Below are 17,059 nucleotides of genomic sequence, written 5' to 3'. Positions count from 1 at the left end.
TGTGTGTGTGTGTGTGTGTGTGTGTGTGCGTGCGTGTGAGTGTGAAAAGATCGCCTTTTTTACTCTTGATCAACTGATTCACGTTGAACTATTTATATATTAATCACCAGAGCCAAAACGTCATGCAACGAAGGAGCATTGGTCACACCTTGCGCCTTGTCTGTTCCACCTTTTCCTCCTGCTCAGCCTTTCCCATGTCTTTCCTGCAGCATCGCCTCTCAGTTTCTTTATTCAAAAACACCTTACTGTTTCCAAGTTAACTCTTTATCTTGCCACTCCTGTAGCATATCGTCTCAGTTTCTTTATGTAATGAAAAAACGCCTTATTCTTTCCACACTTGCTCTTGACTTTCCTCATCCTGCCACTCCTGCAGCATCTCCTATGTTTCTTTATTACATTTTTAAAAAAAGTGTCCACACTTGCTCTTGACTCTCCTTATCCTGCCACTCCTGCAACATCTCCTGCCAGTTTCTTTATTTAATAAAAAAAAAACCACTTATTCTTTCCACACTTGCTCTTGACTTTCCTCATCCTGCCACTCCTGCAGCATCTCCTATGTTTCTTTATTACATTTTTAAAAAAAGTGTCCACACTTGCTCTTGACTCTCCTTATCCTGCCACTCCTGCAACATCTCCTGCCAGTTTCTTTACTCCTGCTGCGCCTCCTCAATTCCACCTTTATCCTCCCCTTTGCCTTTACCCGCCTCCCCTCCATCGGGGTGTGTCTTGGCCTGATGAAGACGTCGGATGTCCCTGTAGAAGGCGGGTATATCTAGCAGCATGATCACCAGCGGGCCGCCAAGGACCAGCAAAAGGGCCGCGATCCCAAGCGTCTGCGACGACTTCCGTTCATCCGGGGCACTCTGCTTCTTGCGCCGGGACCTCGACACGTTCTGGGGATTGACCTCCAGCTCTTTCACCACCTTGCCCATCTCCTCCAGAACTTCCTCTTCTGTCTTGGGGATTGCGGTCAGGTAGTTCGGGGTTGGTACGGTTGGTAACGGTGGACAGCTCGACGAGAGGAGGGGCGAGAGTTGTTGAGTGGTCGTTACGACCGAGATTTGCGAAACAGTGACGTTGACAGTTTGGGTCTCGATTATCGATAGATTCTGGGTGGCCGTGATTGTGTGTGGTACAGTCGTGGTGATCAAAACAGGCGTCGGGGTGACTGTCATCGTCACTTGTTGCTGTTCTGTTCTTGTTACATACTTAGTTGTCACTGGATCCGTCACTGTTGTTGTTACCATCTTTTCCACGGTAGTTGCAACTGGATCCGTCACTGTTGTTGTTACCATATGTTCCATCGTTGTTGTCAGTGGATGTGTCACTGTTGTTGTTACCATCTGTTCCATCGTTGTTGTCACTGGCTGTGTCACTGTTGTTGTTACCATGTTTTCCACAGTAGTTGTCACTGGCTCCGTCACTGTTGTTGTTACCATATGTTCCATCGTTGTTGTCAGTGGATGTGTCACTGTTGTTGTTTTCATCTGTTCCAACATTGTTGTCACTGGCTGTGTCATTGTTGTTGTTACCATGTTTTCCACCGTAGTTGTCACTGGCTCCGTCACTGTTGTTGTTACCATATGTTCCATCGTTGTTGTCAGTGGATGTGTCACTGTTGTTGTTACCATGTTTTCCACCGTTGTTGTCACTGGCTCCGTCACTGTTGTTGTTACCATATGTTCCATCGTTGTTGTCAGTGGATGTGTCACTGTTGTTGTTACCATCTGTTCCATCGTTGTTGTCACTGGATCCGTCACTGTTGTTGTTACCATCTTTTCCACGGTAGTTGCAACTGTCTCTCTGGTCGTAGTTGTCAATAAATTGTTTACTGTCGTCGTTACCGGTTCGTTCACTGTTGTTGTTAAAATCGCCTTCAGTGTCGTCATAAGCGGTTCCTGGGCTGTTGTCGTTACAAATATATATCGTGTTGATGTCACCGGTTTTTCCACTGTTGTCATAACCGAATTGTGTACCGTCGTTGTGATCGTTTTTGTAACTTGGTGCTGTACAGTGGTTGGTACCACCCTGGTCACGGGTGACGGTGTTAATGTGACGTATGCCGTTTCGACGTCAGGAGTCAAAGTGACGACAACTGGTGTGAGGGTGACGTGCGCTGTCTCAACATCGGGTGTTAAAGTGATGACGTCAGGAGTAAGAGTTATGTATGCAGTTTCAACAGTAGGAGTTAGATATACGGTCTGCGTACACTCAATGTCAAGGGGAGTTTCACTCAGTATCTCACTTAGTGGCCTTTGGTCTGAAATATGAAGTGTTAGTTTTTTAATGGCAGATGGACAACAAGAGATTGTCATCAGTTTTAAAGGTACTGAACTTGTCAAATACAGGTGCACGGAGCCCCTGGGGCTTTTAGTCATACCTCAGGCAGCTATCCGTTAGAAGAACTACCAAGTTTCATTGACTTGCACCCAAAGAGTCAAGAACTGCGATTTATTTACGAATTAATTTCGTACTCGGACCCGGCTGGTCTTGACCTATTTTTGTATCTATATTTAGATCAGGTAGATCACCACATCATGCACAAAAAGACACGTCACCAGCAAACTATGTCAGACGTCATCATGAGTTTGTGTAAAATAAAATGGAGGCCGGAATCACTCAATTTGAATCGAACTCCGACCAAACACCACGTAATAACTAGGTTAATTTATGCACTCGCGTGAACAAGAAACTGTCGAGCTTCACAGATGTCGTCGTTGGGTAGTTTTGGGTTTGTTTTACTACCATAGGAGGATTTTTGAACTGTCAATGCACTCAGCTGCAACAAAAACGCAAAACGAAGACTGTGAGCTGCACTGTGCCTTTAAATATTAATCCTTATCTACAGGGCTCCCCAAATTGTGCATCCCTTTTTCCTTTGCGCACTAGAAGCCGAAAAAACGTCCTAGAAATTCTTGAAGGAGGTCCCGTGACGCACTTAACTTAAAAAGAGGGGGTCCCGGGGCGCACGAAATTTGCGTTATCATGCATACCGTCCGGTACTGATTTAATCGTCTGCTAGTGTCCATACGAGGGGTGTTCTGAAAGTGCTTAAACTCCAATCTCCTGGCAATGCCTCAAGATATTTACAATGACGTATCACCAACAAATGTAATGTATCTCGAAGTTTCTTCTGCTTAGAAAACTGCTCTTAAAAAACACAACCCGTCAATGTTTACTTGCATGTCATGGAGCCACACACAAAAAAGCTCGTTTAGAGCCATGATGTATAACAATCTCGCAAAGGATTGTTATGTTTCTCACACTTACTGCACATTGTTGGAATCTTTTGGTAAGAATGCACCTTCCAAAGCGAGTACTTACAACTGGTACAATGATTTTAAATCGGGTAGACAGATCTCCAAAGATGACACCCACCCAGAACGACAGTTGAATGCTGTCACAGCAACAAACGTTGCTGCCGTTGAAATGTTGATGCGAGATGATGCACGAATCACAAACACGGAGGTATATGACACATAGAGAATTGAAACGGCACCCTTACATGTTATCTGGCATAAGCATCCAGGGGTATACAAGCGTTGCAGACAGTGGATGCTCTCTCTCGTGTACAAAAGGGGGTACGTATCGAATGTTGCATATAAATTCTCCCCGAGTATCACTAAAGAGAGTGTAAAAGGCTTAAAGGAAGGTTGTCACAGGCGATGGGGACTTGGGTCTATCAATCAGACCCTGGGCAATACATCAATCAGCCGTTTGGATGTTATTAAACTGTTCCACCCCTATCAACTATTAAGTATCTCGGAACACTGGCAAGAAGAAGGTGGTCCCATTTAAAAAAAAAGTTAAGGTCATATCGCCTCACTTCTAGTAGGGGAGCAGCCTAATGTTACCTTAGAGCAATACGTGCATCATTGCCTGCCCATGGCGTTTAAAGTCTGGCGCAAAACACGTGTACACAAGGGTTGATGCTACACCATGGCAACGTCCCGTTTTCCACAGCTTCCAAATCAATCAAATTTCTGACAGCTTAGGGTGTCTGCCTGATGTTCCGTTCACTAAATTTTTCTGAAAATGGCCCCTTACGACGTGTTCCTGTGTTTACATGTAGAGGAAAAGCTCTTATGAACCCGTTGTGAGTATGGAGCGCCAGATACGCCATGCCCCCGCGGAATTCCTCGCGTAATTCCGCGCGGACTTTCGAGCTATTCTCGTCGTTGATTGGTCAGAAATTCCGCCCGGACTTTTTAATGTCCTCGCGCAATTCCTCCAGGAATTCCTCGAGGAATTCCGCGAGGACTTTCGAGCTATTCTCTACTCACTAAAAACATGGAATGGGAATTTACCGGACACTCATATGTTATTGCTTTGAAATCAAAGGCGATCACTCAAATTCTTCAAAACGCAGGATTACAAATAGCAATTGATGTTGCGCTGTTAATGAATGCGATCATTGCCAAGACCCATGTATCATAGGTGCTTGAAGAAGACATTTTCTTACAGGCAGAATGTTAAATTAAACAGAAAAATACAGATTTTAGACAGATCTGTACGCAATTTTGCTCGCTATATGGGCATCTACTTCTTTGGATACGTACTGAAATCAGCAACTGTCCTGCTTCCTTTGCAGACATGAATTGAGTTGTTGTTGTTGTTGTTGTTGTTGTTGTTGTTGTTGTCAGAGATGTATTTTCTGGTTTATTTTTGGCTGGTATAGCATTTTATTCAAGTAAGGGTATGTATGTTTGTCATTCGACGTACACGCCTTGTCAGACCTTTTTTTTACTTAAAAGAGCGTAAAGGAAGGACTGTTGTTATGTGTGTGCGGCATCCTTTCAAAGTAGAACTGTAAAAAGAGGCGTAAAACGACACAAATGACTCATTTTATGCGCCATCCGTTACTCCTCAGACTGCTAGAACGACGAGAATAGCTCGAAAGTCCGCGCGGAATTACGCGAGGAATTCCGCGAGGACATAGCGTATCTGGCGTTCCATATGTGAGAGCCCGGATGCTGCTGTCCGAGAGTTAGCGTGGGTCATGGAGGATATCCGCAAACACACACACACACACACACACACACACACACACATAATTTAACATATATTACCTTGCACAGAGTCGGTGGGACCGTACGTGTCATCTGTAGCAGTGGCCGTACAGCTGAAGCTACCAGTCTTGTGTTCATCATGAGGGTCAACAATTTTATCTTGTGTAACTGCAACATGCCCTCTGTACTTTTATGTTCAGACATCTTACATGGTCATTGTCCTCGACATACACTTTTTTTCTTTTAAGGTGGGGTTATCTTGCACTTTGCGGGTGAACACAGAATTGTTGAGAAATCCCCGTGATATGGAACACTTTTTTTGGTATAAGGATAACCAGGTTGTTTTCTTGCGAGGGGTTTGAGTAGTTGTTGTCTAGTATGTTTACCGTAAGGCAAATAGAAGACCAAATAACTTGTTTCAACCTTTCCAGTCAACCAACCTATGACAGGTTTTAAAACTCTTTCCGGAAAATAACATAACAACTGAACGAATACCTATAATGACCCGAAATTGTTCTAATTATACTTATTTCGTATGTAAGCATAATGTCATTTAAGTTTCAAAGCAATCCCACAGTTCATAGCTGAAATACAGAGCTTTTTGTCATGATACCCCTCAAAATTGACGCAAACATCTGCCGTTTTCAACCGTCTGTACGATCGACACCTGCTTCAGTAGTAACAACTATTGTGTTTTCAGCGTAGCAATAATAGGGCCCGATATTTAGACGAGACAAGTATAATGCCGACGAGTCGAAGACGAGTCGCATTATACTTGTTCGAGTCTAAATATCGGGCCCTATTGCTACGATGAAAACACAATAGCGTTTATATAGCTATTCTGACATTAAATTATGTGTTAAAATCATGTTTTTGTCAGCAACAACTACCAGAATGGTCCATGTCGTTGATTGCAGACGACGGTTCCCTTTCCGCATGAAGCCACGGAAATAACCGAACATTGAAAAACCCACGGACATGTATTACGGAGAAAACTCGAGATAACCGGATGTTTAGCATTACGTCAATATGCTAGGAATCATATGACGTCATGACGTATCATGCTTGCCTACGTAGATTGTATGTTCGAAAGTCTGACTTCTGTTGGGTGAAGACAGCGGTAAATCTGTAGATGATAAGAGAACAAGGATTGTCTCAGAAGAAACGACTAAATGTTTCAGACCAGTACCTTCATTTCAACATTGCACTACACAATGGACGTTCTATGTGACAGGAGAGTTTGCTGATTTTGTGTTAAACATTGGAGAGATCGTCTGCTAGAATCAGAGATAGGTCGCTTCAGATTGCAGCTTCTGGAAATTTGCAAGGTTTGTTGCCTGTTAAAGAACTGGATTTTACACGTAATGTATGTCATGTACATTATATGCAACAACAAAAACACACACAAAGCAAATGGCATCGTCTGTCGACTTGTCACATAAACAAACCTGGCGAGGTATGCGTGTACTTTATACACGTGGAAGAAACCGGAACCATGCGTCTTTGTTATTGACAATATGCTTTTGGATATTGAGAAAAATGGCCGACTTCCGTAGCATTATGCTTTGATGATCGGAAGAGACCATCCAATCACAGCCCCCGAATTCCCCCACGTGTTCATCAGAATAGCAAGCTATTCTGATGAACACGTGGGGGAATTCGGGGGCTGTGATTGGATGGTCTCTTCCTATCATCAAAGCATATTGCTGCCGAAGTCGGCCATTTTACTCAATATCCAAAAGCATATTGAGTAAAATGGCATCCAAAAGCATATTGAGTAAAATGGCCGACGCATGGTTCCGGTTTACACATCTGTACCACGCGGCGATGTTTCTATCGACAGCATATACTGACAACTTGAAATTCTTCTCGGGAATGTTTTTCAGCTTTACAAACTTGAAATTCTTCTCGGGAATGTTTTTCAGCTTTACAAATGTCGATAGCAAATTTCCAGAAGCTGCAATCTGAAGCGACCTATCTCTGATTCTAGCAGACGATCTCTCCAATGTTTAACACAAAATCAGTTAACTCTCCTGTCACATAGAACGTCCATTGTATAGTGCAATGTTGAAATGAAGTTACTGGTCTGAAACATTTAGTCGTTTCTTCTGAGACAATCCTTGTTCTCTTATCATCTGCAGATTTACCGCAGTCTTCACCACGCGAATTCCCAACAGAAGTCAGACTTTCGAACATACAATATACGTAGGCAAGCATGATACGTCATGACGTCATATGATTCCTAGCATATTGACGTAATGCTAAACATCCGGTTATCTCGAGTTTTCTCCGTAATACATGTCCGTGGGTTTTTCAATGTTCGGTTATTTCCGTGGCTTCATGCGGAAAGGGAACTGTCGTCTGCACTCAACGACATGGACCATTGTGGTACTTGTTGCTGACAAAAACATGATTTTAACACAGAATTTAATGTCAGAATAGCTATATAATCGCTATTGTGTTTTCATCGTAGCAATAGGGTCCGATATTTAGACTCGAACAAGTATAATGCGACTCGTCTTCGACTCGTCGGCATTATACTTGTCTCGTCTAAATATCGGGCCCTATTGCTACGCTGAAAACACAATAGCTGGTATAAATGCATAACAAGAGAAATACTGGATAGAAATCCAAAACATATATAGAGAATACTACATGGCTTGCTGTGTCGTACCAGATTTACACGAGTTTTTTTTTTAAAATATTGAACTGCGAGCGAAAGCGAGCTGTTCACTATTTGAAAAAGCAACGAGTGTAAATCTGGTACGGAACAGCAAGCCATGTAGTATTCTGTTTATCCTACATACTGTACTTACGTGTATTTTACTGAAAATGTCCTGCATTCGAGGCAGCTAAATTGAAGACGCTTGTTTTAGAACCTCGATCTCTTCTAAAGCCTAGTGCAATCTATTACGTCAAAGCAAAGAAACGTCACTCTGAAAGTGTGGCGTGACGTGTTAGTTCTAAAGATTCATCGAGGGTAATTAGCGAGCGCAATTTGTGTTTCTATAATGACGTTTGTCTCGGTGACTTTGGCATCATAAGCAGTGGAAAAACAGGTCCCTGCCAGACTTGCTTGACATGACCTCATTTACATGATATACACACGTGTGATTTGAACGATTATTATCTCACGGGTGTCTCTCTCACGTATGTAGGATAAAGACTGCTTTAATTAATGCCGATAGGCCGAAGTTCTTGTGAATGTTTCGCTTTGTCCTGAATTAACAATTCCAAGACTTTAACTTTTTTGAAATGATTATTTTTACATTTTTACATTTATTGAAGTTTTACCTAAATGTTTTAGCCTAGACGGGGAATCGAGACGAGGTCGGTGGTGTACGTATGTGTGTATGTCACGGTTTCAGTGACACGAGTGGGAAAAGAACTCTTTGTGGGGCGCCTTTCCCAAATTGCAATGTAATACGCCTGTGCTGGTTGCCGCATTGCGGAAAAAGCTTTTGCTGGAAAAATCACGAAATGCACGTGGAAATTGCCGGCGCGAAATCCGTGCAGGAAAATGGGGTGATTTTTCGCTCACTAGTAAAACACTATGCGTGTGTATGGTAGGCGACAAGTCATTGGTCAGGGAGATCACTTGTTGTAGGACAGGCGATTGCGGATTGGTCAGAGAGATCACATGGTCTTTCTTTCCCGTCTTTCTTTCTTTCTTTTCTACACATGCTTTGCAGACGAAAGGTCTGGGTTCCCGTTGACTAAGATTTGGAGGATTCCAACGCGTTGCAAGACCGGTTTAGGTCGACCAACGGGCTTCTGGCGTCATCTCAGCACGCAGAAGGCTTAGGACGGAGGGATTTGGCTACCTACTTTCGCTGACGAGCGGGAGCCAAATATTCAAGCGGTTTGCTTGGGAGAGCTACGTTTTACGAGCTGTTGAGGTAATTAGCCGTTACTTTACGCTGATGACCGGTCAATGTCTGTGAAATGTAAACTCTGTTTTGTTTCTCCATGACAGCGTATAACTTGCTCATTATGACGCTAAATTGTAATCTGTATATGTTTTTTGCAGATATGGAGAGGAGGAGAAAATGTCTTGAGTTGTTATTAAAAGTCTATCCTTTCAGGTACCACGTGCTCGCTGAAGGCGGAAGTTAGATATGTTTAAAGGTGGTAAAAAGGGGGATTGTTGCCATGGTCACTGCACCAATTGCTCTTGTTTCAGCTTCCTGGATGTTTGCTGCCCGGTTGCTACCCGGTTGCTGGAGGTTGGCTACCCGGTTGCTGGAGACGTGCTACATTTTGGCTACACGTTTGCTGTAGACTTGCTACACCCTGGCTACACTCTCGCTGGACGGGGGTTGCTGTTCTTTGCTGTACGGATGCTGTTCTACGGCTGTTGCTGGTGTTGCTGCGACTTTCACCTGTATGCGCCACTGCGTTTCATTTTGTTTGTTTGTTTGCTTAACGCCCAGCCGACCACGAAGGGCCATATCAGGGCGGTGCTGCTTTGACATATAACATGCGCCACACACAAGACAGAAGTCGCAGCACAGGCTTCCACCCAGTCACATTATTCTGACACCGGACCAACCAGTCCTAGCACTAACCCCATAATGCCAGACGCCAGGCGGAGCAGCCACTAGATTGCCAATTTTAACGTCTTAGGTATGACCCGGCCGGGGTTCGAACCCACGACCTCCCGCTCACTGGGCGGACGCCTTACCACTAGGCCACCGTGTTGCGGTACTGCGTTTCATCAAATGGACCCTGGCTACACCGAGAGTTGAGTGTACCCATGCGTAAACGCCCCCCCACCTTGTCATCTTTCTAACCCTTGATGAAGAACTTTGAGTTGTGACAACGTGGAGTGTTAACGCCTGTACAGGCTAAGACTTTTTAACAGAGCAGCTAAGTGTTTTCCAACTGTACACGGTTCAGCGTGTTCTTATTATTTCATAAACTTTAACTGGCTTTTGTCAGTTGTCTTTGTTTTGCTTTACGACTTTTGGTTTCACGTGAAGAGGGAAGAGGATTTTGTTTGTTTGTTTGCTTAAATTGACATGATGTGATTGGATTCAAAACAAACTCAGAAAGTTAAAAAGAATAAAGAAAAGCGCACTTTCCTTTCCTGTTTACCCTACTGTGCTCTACTTGGCTTGTCACTTCAAGCGATCATCGGGCCGGTACGCTTTTCACGTTAATGTGAAAGCGCTTTTTCGACAGCGGGGTATGGGCAAAACTATTGTCTTCTTGAAATGCAGTGCGTTCAGTTTCATTCTGTGAGTTCGACAGATTGACTGAATGTATTATTTTCGCTGCACGCGACTTGTTTCTAATTCCAATGGACGTTATCCGAAAATACTCTTTCAGGTTTTTAATCGATGTGGAAGCGTTAGCGCCCCTTTGAATGATGCACGTTTTTCTAGCACGCTGCTGGCCGGCTTTAATCTGCCATCGTGACGAATAACTTACTCTGATGTGCATGTCCTCCAGTGTGCGGTCGATATATTACCATTTTCATTCGAAAATATGCACATTAAAGTCACGATTTTGCCGTCGAGTGCTTGCTAGGAACTGGCAGTGATCGCTAAGCACGCCAGAGAAGTCAGCAACACGATAGTTGCTTCGCCTCACTTTGAAAACCTTGCTTCAATAATAGGGGTTCCTACTCTGTACCACCGCTTGAAAAGTGTGACAGAGTTATTTCTGAACATCGACTCTTGTTCGCACTGCTGATAACAACATGTGCACACAATGTTAAATGAAAAACTCCATGAAGTGAGAATTCTATTTTTCATTCATGTGTTTCCGTCATGACATGGGGCTTTGGTTGGTGTGGGGACAAATGTGGAGTAATTAGAATGGTAACTACACCCTTTTTTCTTTATTTTCTTTTTTAGTTCCTGTATACAATTAACTTAAACGTATTCAAATTTGATTATGAACTGACTAAGGATATCGTGTAATGACGCTTTTACCACTAAATAAATGATACTCTTCTATGTACGACTTCAGCAATCCTAGATAATGTTCTGCATACGTTTTTTTAAGTAACACATTGATACTTTTTTTTTTTTTTTTTTTGTTGACCTCAGTTGCATGCAGGCTGCTGCAACCCTTTTTTTTTCTTCTTTTTTTTGGGGCGGGGAGCATCCTTCTTCATGGGTCTTTTTATTTTTTATTTTTTCTACTTCTTTCCGCTTATCCTTAATACCTAGCCTGGACATGTATTCATATGATGGACATTTTTTTTCTTTTTTTTCTCTTCACTACAGTTACTCTAACGTTACAGCTATTTCATTCACCTTTGCTATGTCCAGTAGTTTGTGCGTTTGTTTGCGTGTATGTGCGTGTGTGTGTGTGAGTGCGTGTGTGTGTGTGTGTGTGTGTGTTGTTGTTGTTGTTGTTCCCATATTTCTGTTAAATAATACCATTTTCAGCGGAACAATACATAACAAGTTAATTAATCCAACGCTCGATGGACAAAAGGCGAGAATTTACAAATTACCAATTACAGTACTAGTTTTCAGCACAGCATCATACGGCGCATATATAAATAACTTTACATTAACAGCACTATACTACTATTTATCTATATTCTTATACACAGTTCAATTTTACTAGAGATTTCGAAGTCGAGCTTGGTTCTGAAATAAGACCTTCATGTTAGTTTTTGGATTTCCGTACTTAAACTGGCTTATGCACATTTTCGATATCAATATAAGGTGATTAATTATGAAGGTTTTCTCTCTGGGGATATCACGTGTGAAATACCCAAAAAGAGCCTCTTCGCAGCTTAACTTTATATTTTTGCCTGTACATTTAAATATGTACCCTTGACATTCCTGCCATATGGATTGCACTGCTCTACACTGCCAGAAAAAGTGCTCGATGAAGTCGGTTTCGTTACAATACTGACAGAGATTTGTTTGACGAATTCCCAACTTATGTAGCAAAATGTTGGTGGGATATATATTGTGTAAAATTTTCCAATGCAATAGACGAAGACGGGTTTCTGTCGAGCATTCGTTAGCTAATTTCCAGTGTTTATCTTCTAATGTAATATTTAATTTGTTCGACCAAAATCCAGCTGAGCTTGGCTCCTTTATCTCATAATTTAACATCTTTAGGCGAATTTGGCGTGGAGATAATTGTATAAATGGCATATGATCAGACCGGGCCTGACCCGTATCACGCAATAATAGAGCTTTAATGGCAGTCTGTATTGCATTATATTCAAATAGGCGAGACTGTTTATATCCAGTTCGTTCACATATTTCCTCAAAAGAGCACATGTCGTTATCGTTAAAGACATCTTTAACAACGCATATTTTAGCCTTTATCCAGTCATTCATGTATAGCGTTTGCTTCCTGTACCTTATATTTGCATTATTCCATAAGGTTTGATTGCGTACACCTATCTGCTGTTCATTACTGCTTATTTCTTTGATCTTGTGTTTATTGTTTAGCTAGGTGGTAAAAGCTTGTTTCCAGAAATATTGCTTTAAAATTTTCTGCACTCACATTTGAGCGCAGACAGCTTAAAAAGGATGCTGATGGAATCTGTTGCCACTTTGCGTTACTTCCGTCCAGCAGCCTCATAATCCATGAAATTAGAAATGATGTTTGTATACCTTTGACATTAATCATTTTCAGACCTCCATGATTTGTCTCTTGGCACATTACTTTTCTATTAACTTTTTCATAAGCTCTTTTGTTTGAATATTTTTTCTTCCAGATAAATCGGAATAGAGATGAATTTAGCTTATTGAGGAAGTTTTCTGTGGCACATAGAGATTGCAGTACGTAAGTAAACTGTGACAACATTAATGTTTTGACTATACATATTTTCCCCATTATACTTAGGTTTCTTTTCGACCATGTTGCTATTAATGCATTTACTTTATGTAGTTTAGGTTCCCAGTTTTCTTCTAGGTTGGAGGCTGAGACAGAGTTGTTGAAATGAATTCCTAAGATTTTGATTTGTTTTTTCCAAATAATATTACATGGTCGGTCAGCAGAAAATGTATTTATACCAAGCCACATTGCTTCTGTCTTTTGATCATTCATTGCTAACCCTGAAAATTTTGAAAACTGAGTTATAAGATGTAATACGTTTCTTAGGTCTTTCTCATCTTGTAGGAAGAAACTAATGTCGTCAGCATACATAAGTAGTTTAAGAATTTCACCATGTCTATCAGAATTCCTTGGCATTTTAATCCCTTTAACATCTTGATCTGCACGGATTTTGATTGCTAACACTTCGAGGGCCAGAACAAAGGCTAACGGCGAAAATGGACATCCTTGTCGTATTCCAGTATCACATGGGAATGGACTCGAGATCCATCCCATGTAATTAATACTACTCTCTGTATTTTTTTGTTAAAGTATCGACCCACCTAATAAAATATTTACCAAATCCGAACTTTTGGAACGCCCAGAGCATATATTCTTTAGAAATCGTGTCAAAAGCAGCTCTGTAATCTAGCGCCATTAAAATCCTGGTTGATTACTGTTATTCATATATTCAATGACGTCATCGATCATTCTAATAACAGTGCTGGAATTTCTTTTTTTTAGAAACCCAACTTGATCTTCACTTATTAAGTTATTGATGACTTGATTTAATATGTTTGCAAGGCATTTCGCTAATAGTTTATAGTCGGTGTTTGTTACAGATATAGGACGCCAGTTATTTAGGTGCTCTCGTTTCAGCCCCTTTCCTTTGTGTATCAGAGTGATTGCTGCTCGCTTCTGGGATACAGATAGTTCCCCTTTTTCAAAGGCTGACCAAAAAGAGGATAATAACATTTTGTTTATATTACTCCAAAAGAACTTTATGAAATTGGTTGTTATTCCATCCAATCCTGGAGCAGAATTACTTCGCATTCCCTTAAGTGCAATAAGGAGTTCTTTTCTGTAATTTCTTGATCAATACTGCCCTTTTGCTCTTCTGATAATTTTGGAATGTCAGTATTTTTAAAAAATTCGTCCCCAAGAACATTGATACTGTCTATTCATTTTGCTTACACAAGAAAATGTATCATTTATCATACGAAAGGCCGATGGTCCAGGAGTTTTATTGGCAGTTGATTTTCGACGCGCTTTTGATAGCATATCCAAAGACTTTATTTTGTTTGCTTTTGATAAGTTTGGTTTTGGAGACAATTTTAAGAAATGGACTACGGTTATCATGAATAACAGTCAAAGTTGTATTAATTATACAGGGTGGATTTCTGAGCATTATTTTCCCTGTGGAATCAGGAATCCGTCAAGGCTGTCCATTCTCGCCGATGGCGTTTATTATAGCCCTTGAATTGTTAGCAATTAAGATTCGTTCAGATGAAGATGTTGAGGGTATCCGGCTACCCATGTCACCTTTTGAGGTATCACCAATGAGGGTCCTAAAACTGCTCTTATATGCCGATGATATCACTTTTTTTTTTTTTTTTACATGATCAAAGAGATTTAGAAAGAGCATTAAATATTTTAAACATGTTTAAAACTGTTTCCAATTTAGAAGTGAATGTAAATAAAACTGAAGCCATGTGGATTGGGTCAAACAAATATTGTACTGACCAACATTTTGGTCTTAAATGGAAACGGAGAGTAGAAATCGTTGGAATTGTTTTTTCAAACAATATACCTGCGTCATCAATTGAAGACAACTGGTCTAAGAAAATTCAACGTATGCAACAAATAATTTTTAATTGGTCCAAAAGAAACTTAAGTATACAAGGTAAAATTTGCATTGTTAAAACCTCAGTTCGTTTATATTTTCCAGTCTCTCGCCGTGCCTTATCATGTTTTACATAAAATTAATTCCATGTTGTTTAGGTTTATTTGAAAGAAAAAAATATTAAAATACACGGGCGTTTGAAAAAGTAAAACAAACAATTATGTGTAAATTAAATGATAATGGTAGATTAAATATGATGAATGTTGTGGATATGCACAACTCATTTATGATGTCCTGTGCTATTGGTCTGCAGAACTCTACAGACAATTACTGGTCTGTCATTCCTAGATCACGGGGGATAACCGGTCACAGGCCGAGCGGAAGCCAAAAGCGGCGCCTGACACGTGTGAAGGCAAGTTTTGTCTGTTTTCTAGGTATTGTTTGATATATGTCAAGATTTAAGGTAAGCTACTGATTCAGCAATGACTAAATTTGTTTCTCGATGCATAAAAAGTCAGGGAGCGATTGATATTTGCCCGTAAATAGCCTTCAAAGCTGAAAATGTCGGCGATCGAGCACCGGAAATGGCTGTTCGATGGGTTTTGCAAGTAGAAATGTGCTTTATTTCACCAAATCAGCTCGTATTTGGTATGGGTACGGGATTCTAGAGGACGAAGGAGTCATAAGAGGTGCAAAGAAGTGCTATTTGGGAGTAGAATAAATCTTCCGAGCCAGTAGACAAGAGAAGGTCATATTTGAGAGATGCGCATAGGCGGAGCTTTCCGACAAGCGAATGATCAATGATACAGCAGATTAATCATTCGTTTTGATCAGAAACATAGTCTCTAGTTTTTATGAATGAGTTTTTCAATTAAAACAATCACGAGAACTCTCTCGCTTACCCTTAAAGGACCACAACAGGCTTTTTTGGTGTCAAAAACGCGTTCATTTGCGTTTTGGCGTGACTTAGGTTAACCAGACAAATGCATGCCGTAGGAAATTGTTTTCTCACCTTCCCTCACATGGTTTAGTTTATTTCGGAATCGTTTTGGGCCATAATCCAACAAATTTCGTGGCTGAAGCGAAGCGTTTTTGCGTTCCGATCTGGCGGCCATTGTATCGCGAACGTCCGCGTGAGTACGGAAGTGGTGAATTCTGGGTTAAAATTCCGATGACGTCACAAGCAGTATTCATGGCAGAAGCAACTTTAGCTACTGAACCTTACAGTTTTGAGCCTGGGGATTAAGCGCCCCATGATTTGTAATTTGGTTTACAAATCACGTTAATGCTCCCGATAACTTCTTGTCATCTCCAAAGTCAAGGCACAAAAACAAAATCCCTTGAGTTTTGGGGTAGCGCGACTGTTGTTGTTTAGATTTTTTTTTCATTACTAGATTGTCCCGTTGCTGGGAAATTCGGGTTACTTCCTCCCAGTGGAAAGCTAGCAGCAACAAAGTCGCGCTACCCCAAAGTCAAGGAATCTATGGGATTTTTTTTCCTTTTCTGTATTGTCCCATCGCTGGGAAATTCGGGTCGCTTCCTCCCAGTGAAGAGCTAGCAACAACAGAGTCGCGCTACCCCAAAGTCAATGAATCTATTAGATTTTTTTTCATTTCCTTATTGTCCCATCACATTCCACAACTTCGACACATTACCACGTCTTGGACACATACCTCATCTTGGACACATACCACAACGTGGACACATACCACATCTTGGACACATACCACAACTTGGACACAGACCACATCTTAGACGCATATCACAACTTGGACACATTACCACATCTTGGACACATACCACAACTTGGACACATACCACAACTTGGAAACATACCACAACTTGGACACATACCACAACTTGGACACATACCACATCTTGGACACATTCCACATCTTAGACACATACCACAACTTGGACACATACCACAACTTGGACACATACCACAACTTGGACACATTACCACATCTTGGACACATAACCACATCTTGGACACATACCACAACTTGGACACATACCACATCTTGGACACATACCACAACTTGTACACATTCCACATCTTGGACACATTCCACAACTTGGACACATTCCACAACTTGGACCACAAGCGCTACCCTGTTGCTGCTAGCTTTTCATTGGGAGGAAGCGATCCGAATTCGCCAGCGATATATGACAATGAAGAAATGAAAAAAAAAAAGAAAAAAAAATCTAATGGATCCCTGGACTTTGGGCTAGCGTGACTCTGTTGCTGCTAGCTTTCCACTAGGAGGAAGCGATCCGAATTTTCCAGCGATGGGACAATAGGCTGAATAGAGCAATGATTTATTTTTTTTTTTTTACATTTTTACAAATCGCGGTTTTAGGTTCGACGTAATTTGTAAAATATTTTTTACATTTTTACAAATCACGG

General features: G+C 41.3%; 1 protein-coding gene across 1 annotated transcript; it reads right to left on the bottom strand.

Moving 5' to 3' along the window:
* Positions 1–1,209: 1,209 nt before the first annotated feature.
* LOC138948040 (uncharacterized) lies at positions 1,210–16,399 on the bottom strand. The gene is made up of 2 exons (XM_070319599.1): positions 16,323–16,399; positions 1,210–1,951 (listed from the first exon to the last, which is right to left on the bottom strand). Exons 1-2 carry the CDS (start codon positions 16,397–16,399, stop codon positions 1,210–1,212), a joined length of 819 nt encoding a protein of 272 aa, XP_070175700.1.
* Between the last annotated feature and the right edge of the window lie 660 nt (positions 16,400–17,059).

Source organism: Littorina saxatilis, linkage group LG1 (assembly GCF_037325665.1).
Source record: "Littorina saxatilis isolate snail1 linkage group LG1, US_GU_Lsax_2.0, whole genome shotgun sequence".
Taxonomy (NCBI): Eukaryota; Metazoa; Mollusca; class Gastropoda; order Littorinimorpha; family Littorinidae; genus Littorina; species Littorina saxatilis.
Note: the sequence above shows the minus strand (reverse complement) of the source record. Positions and strands in the feature narration are given on the sequence as shown.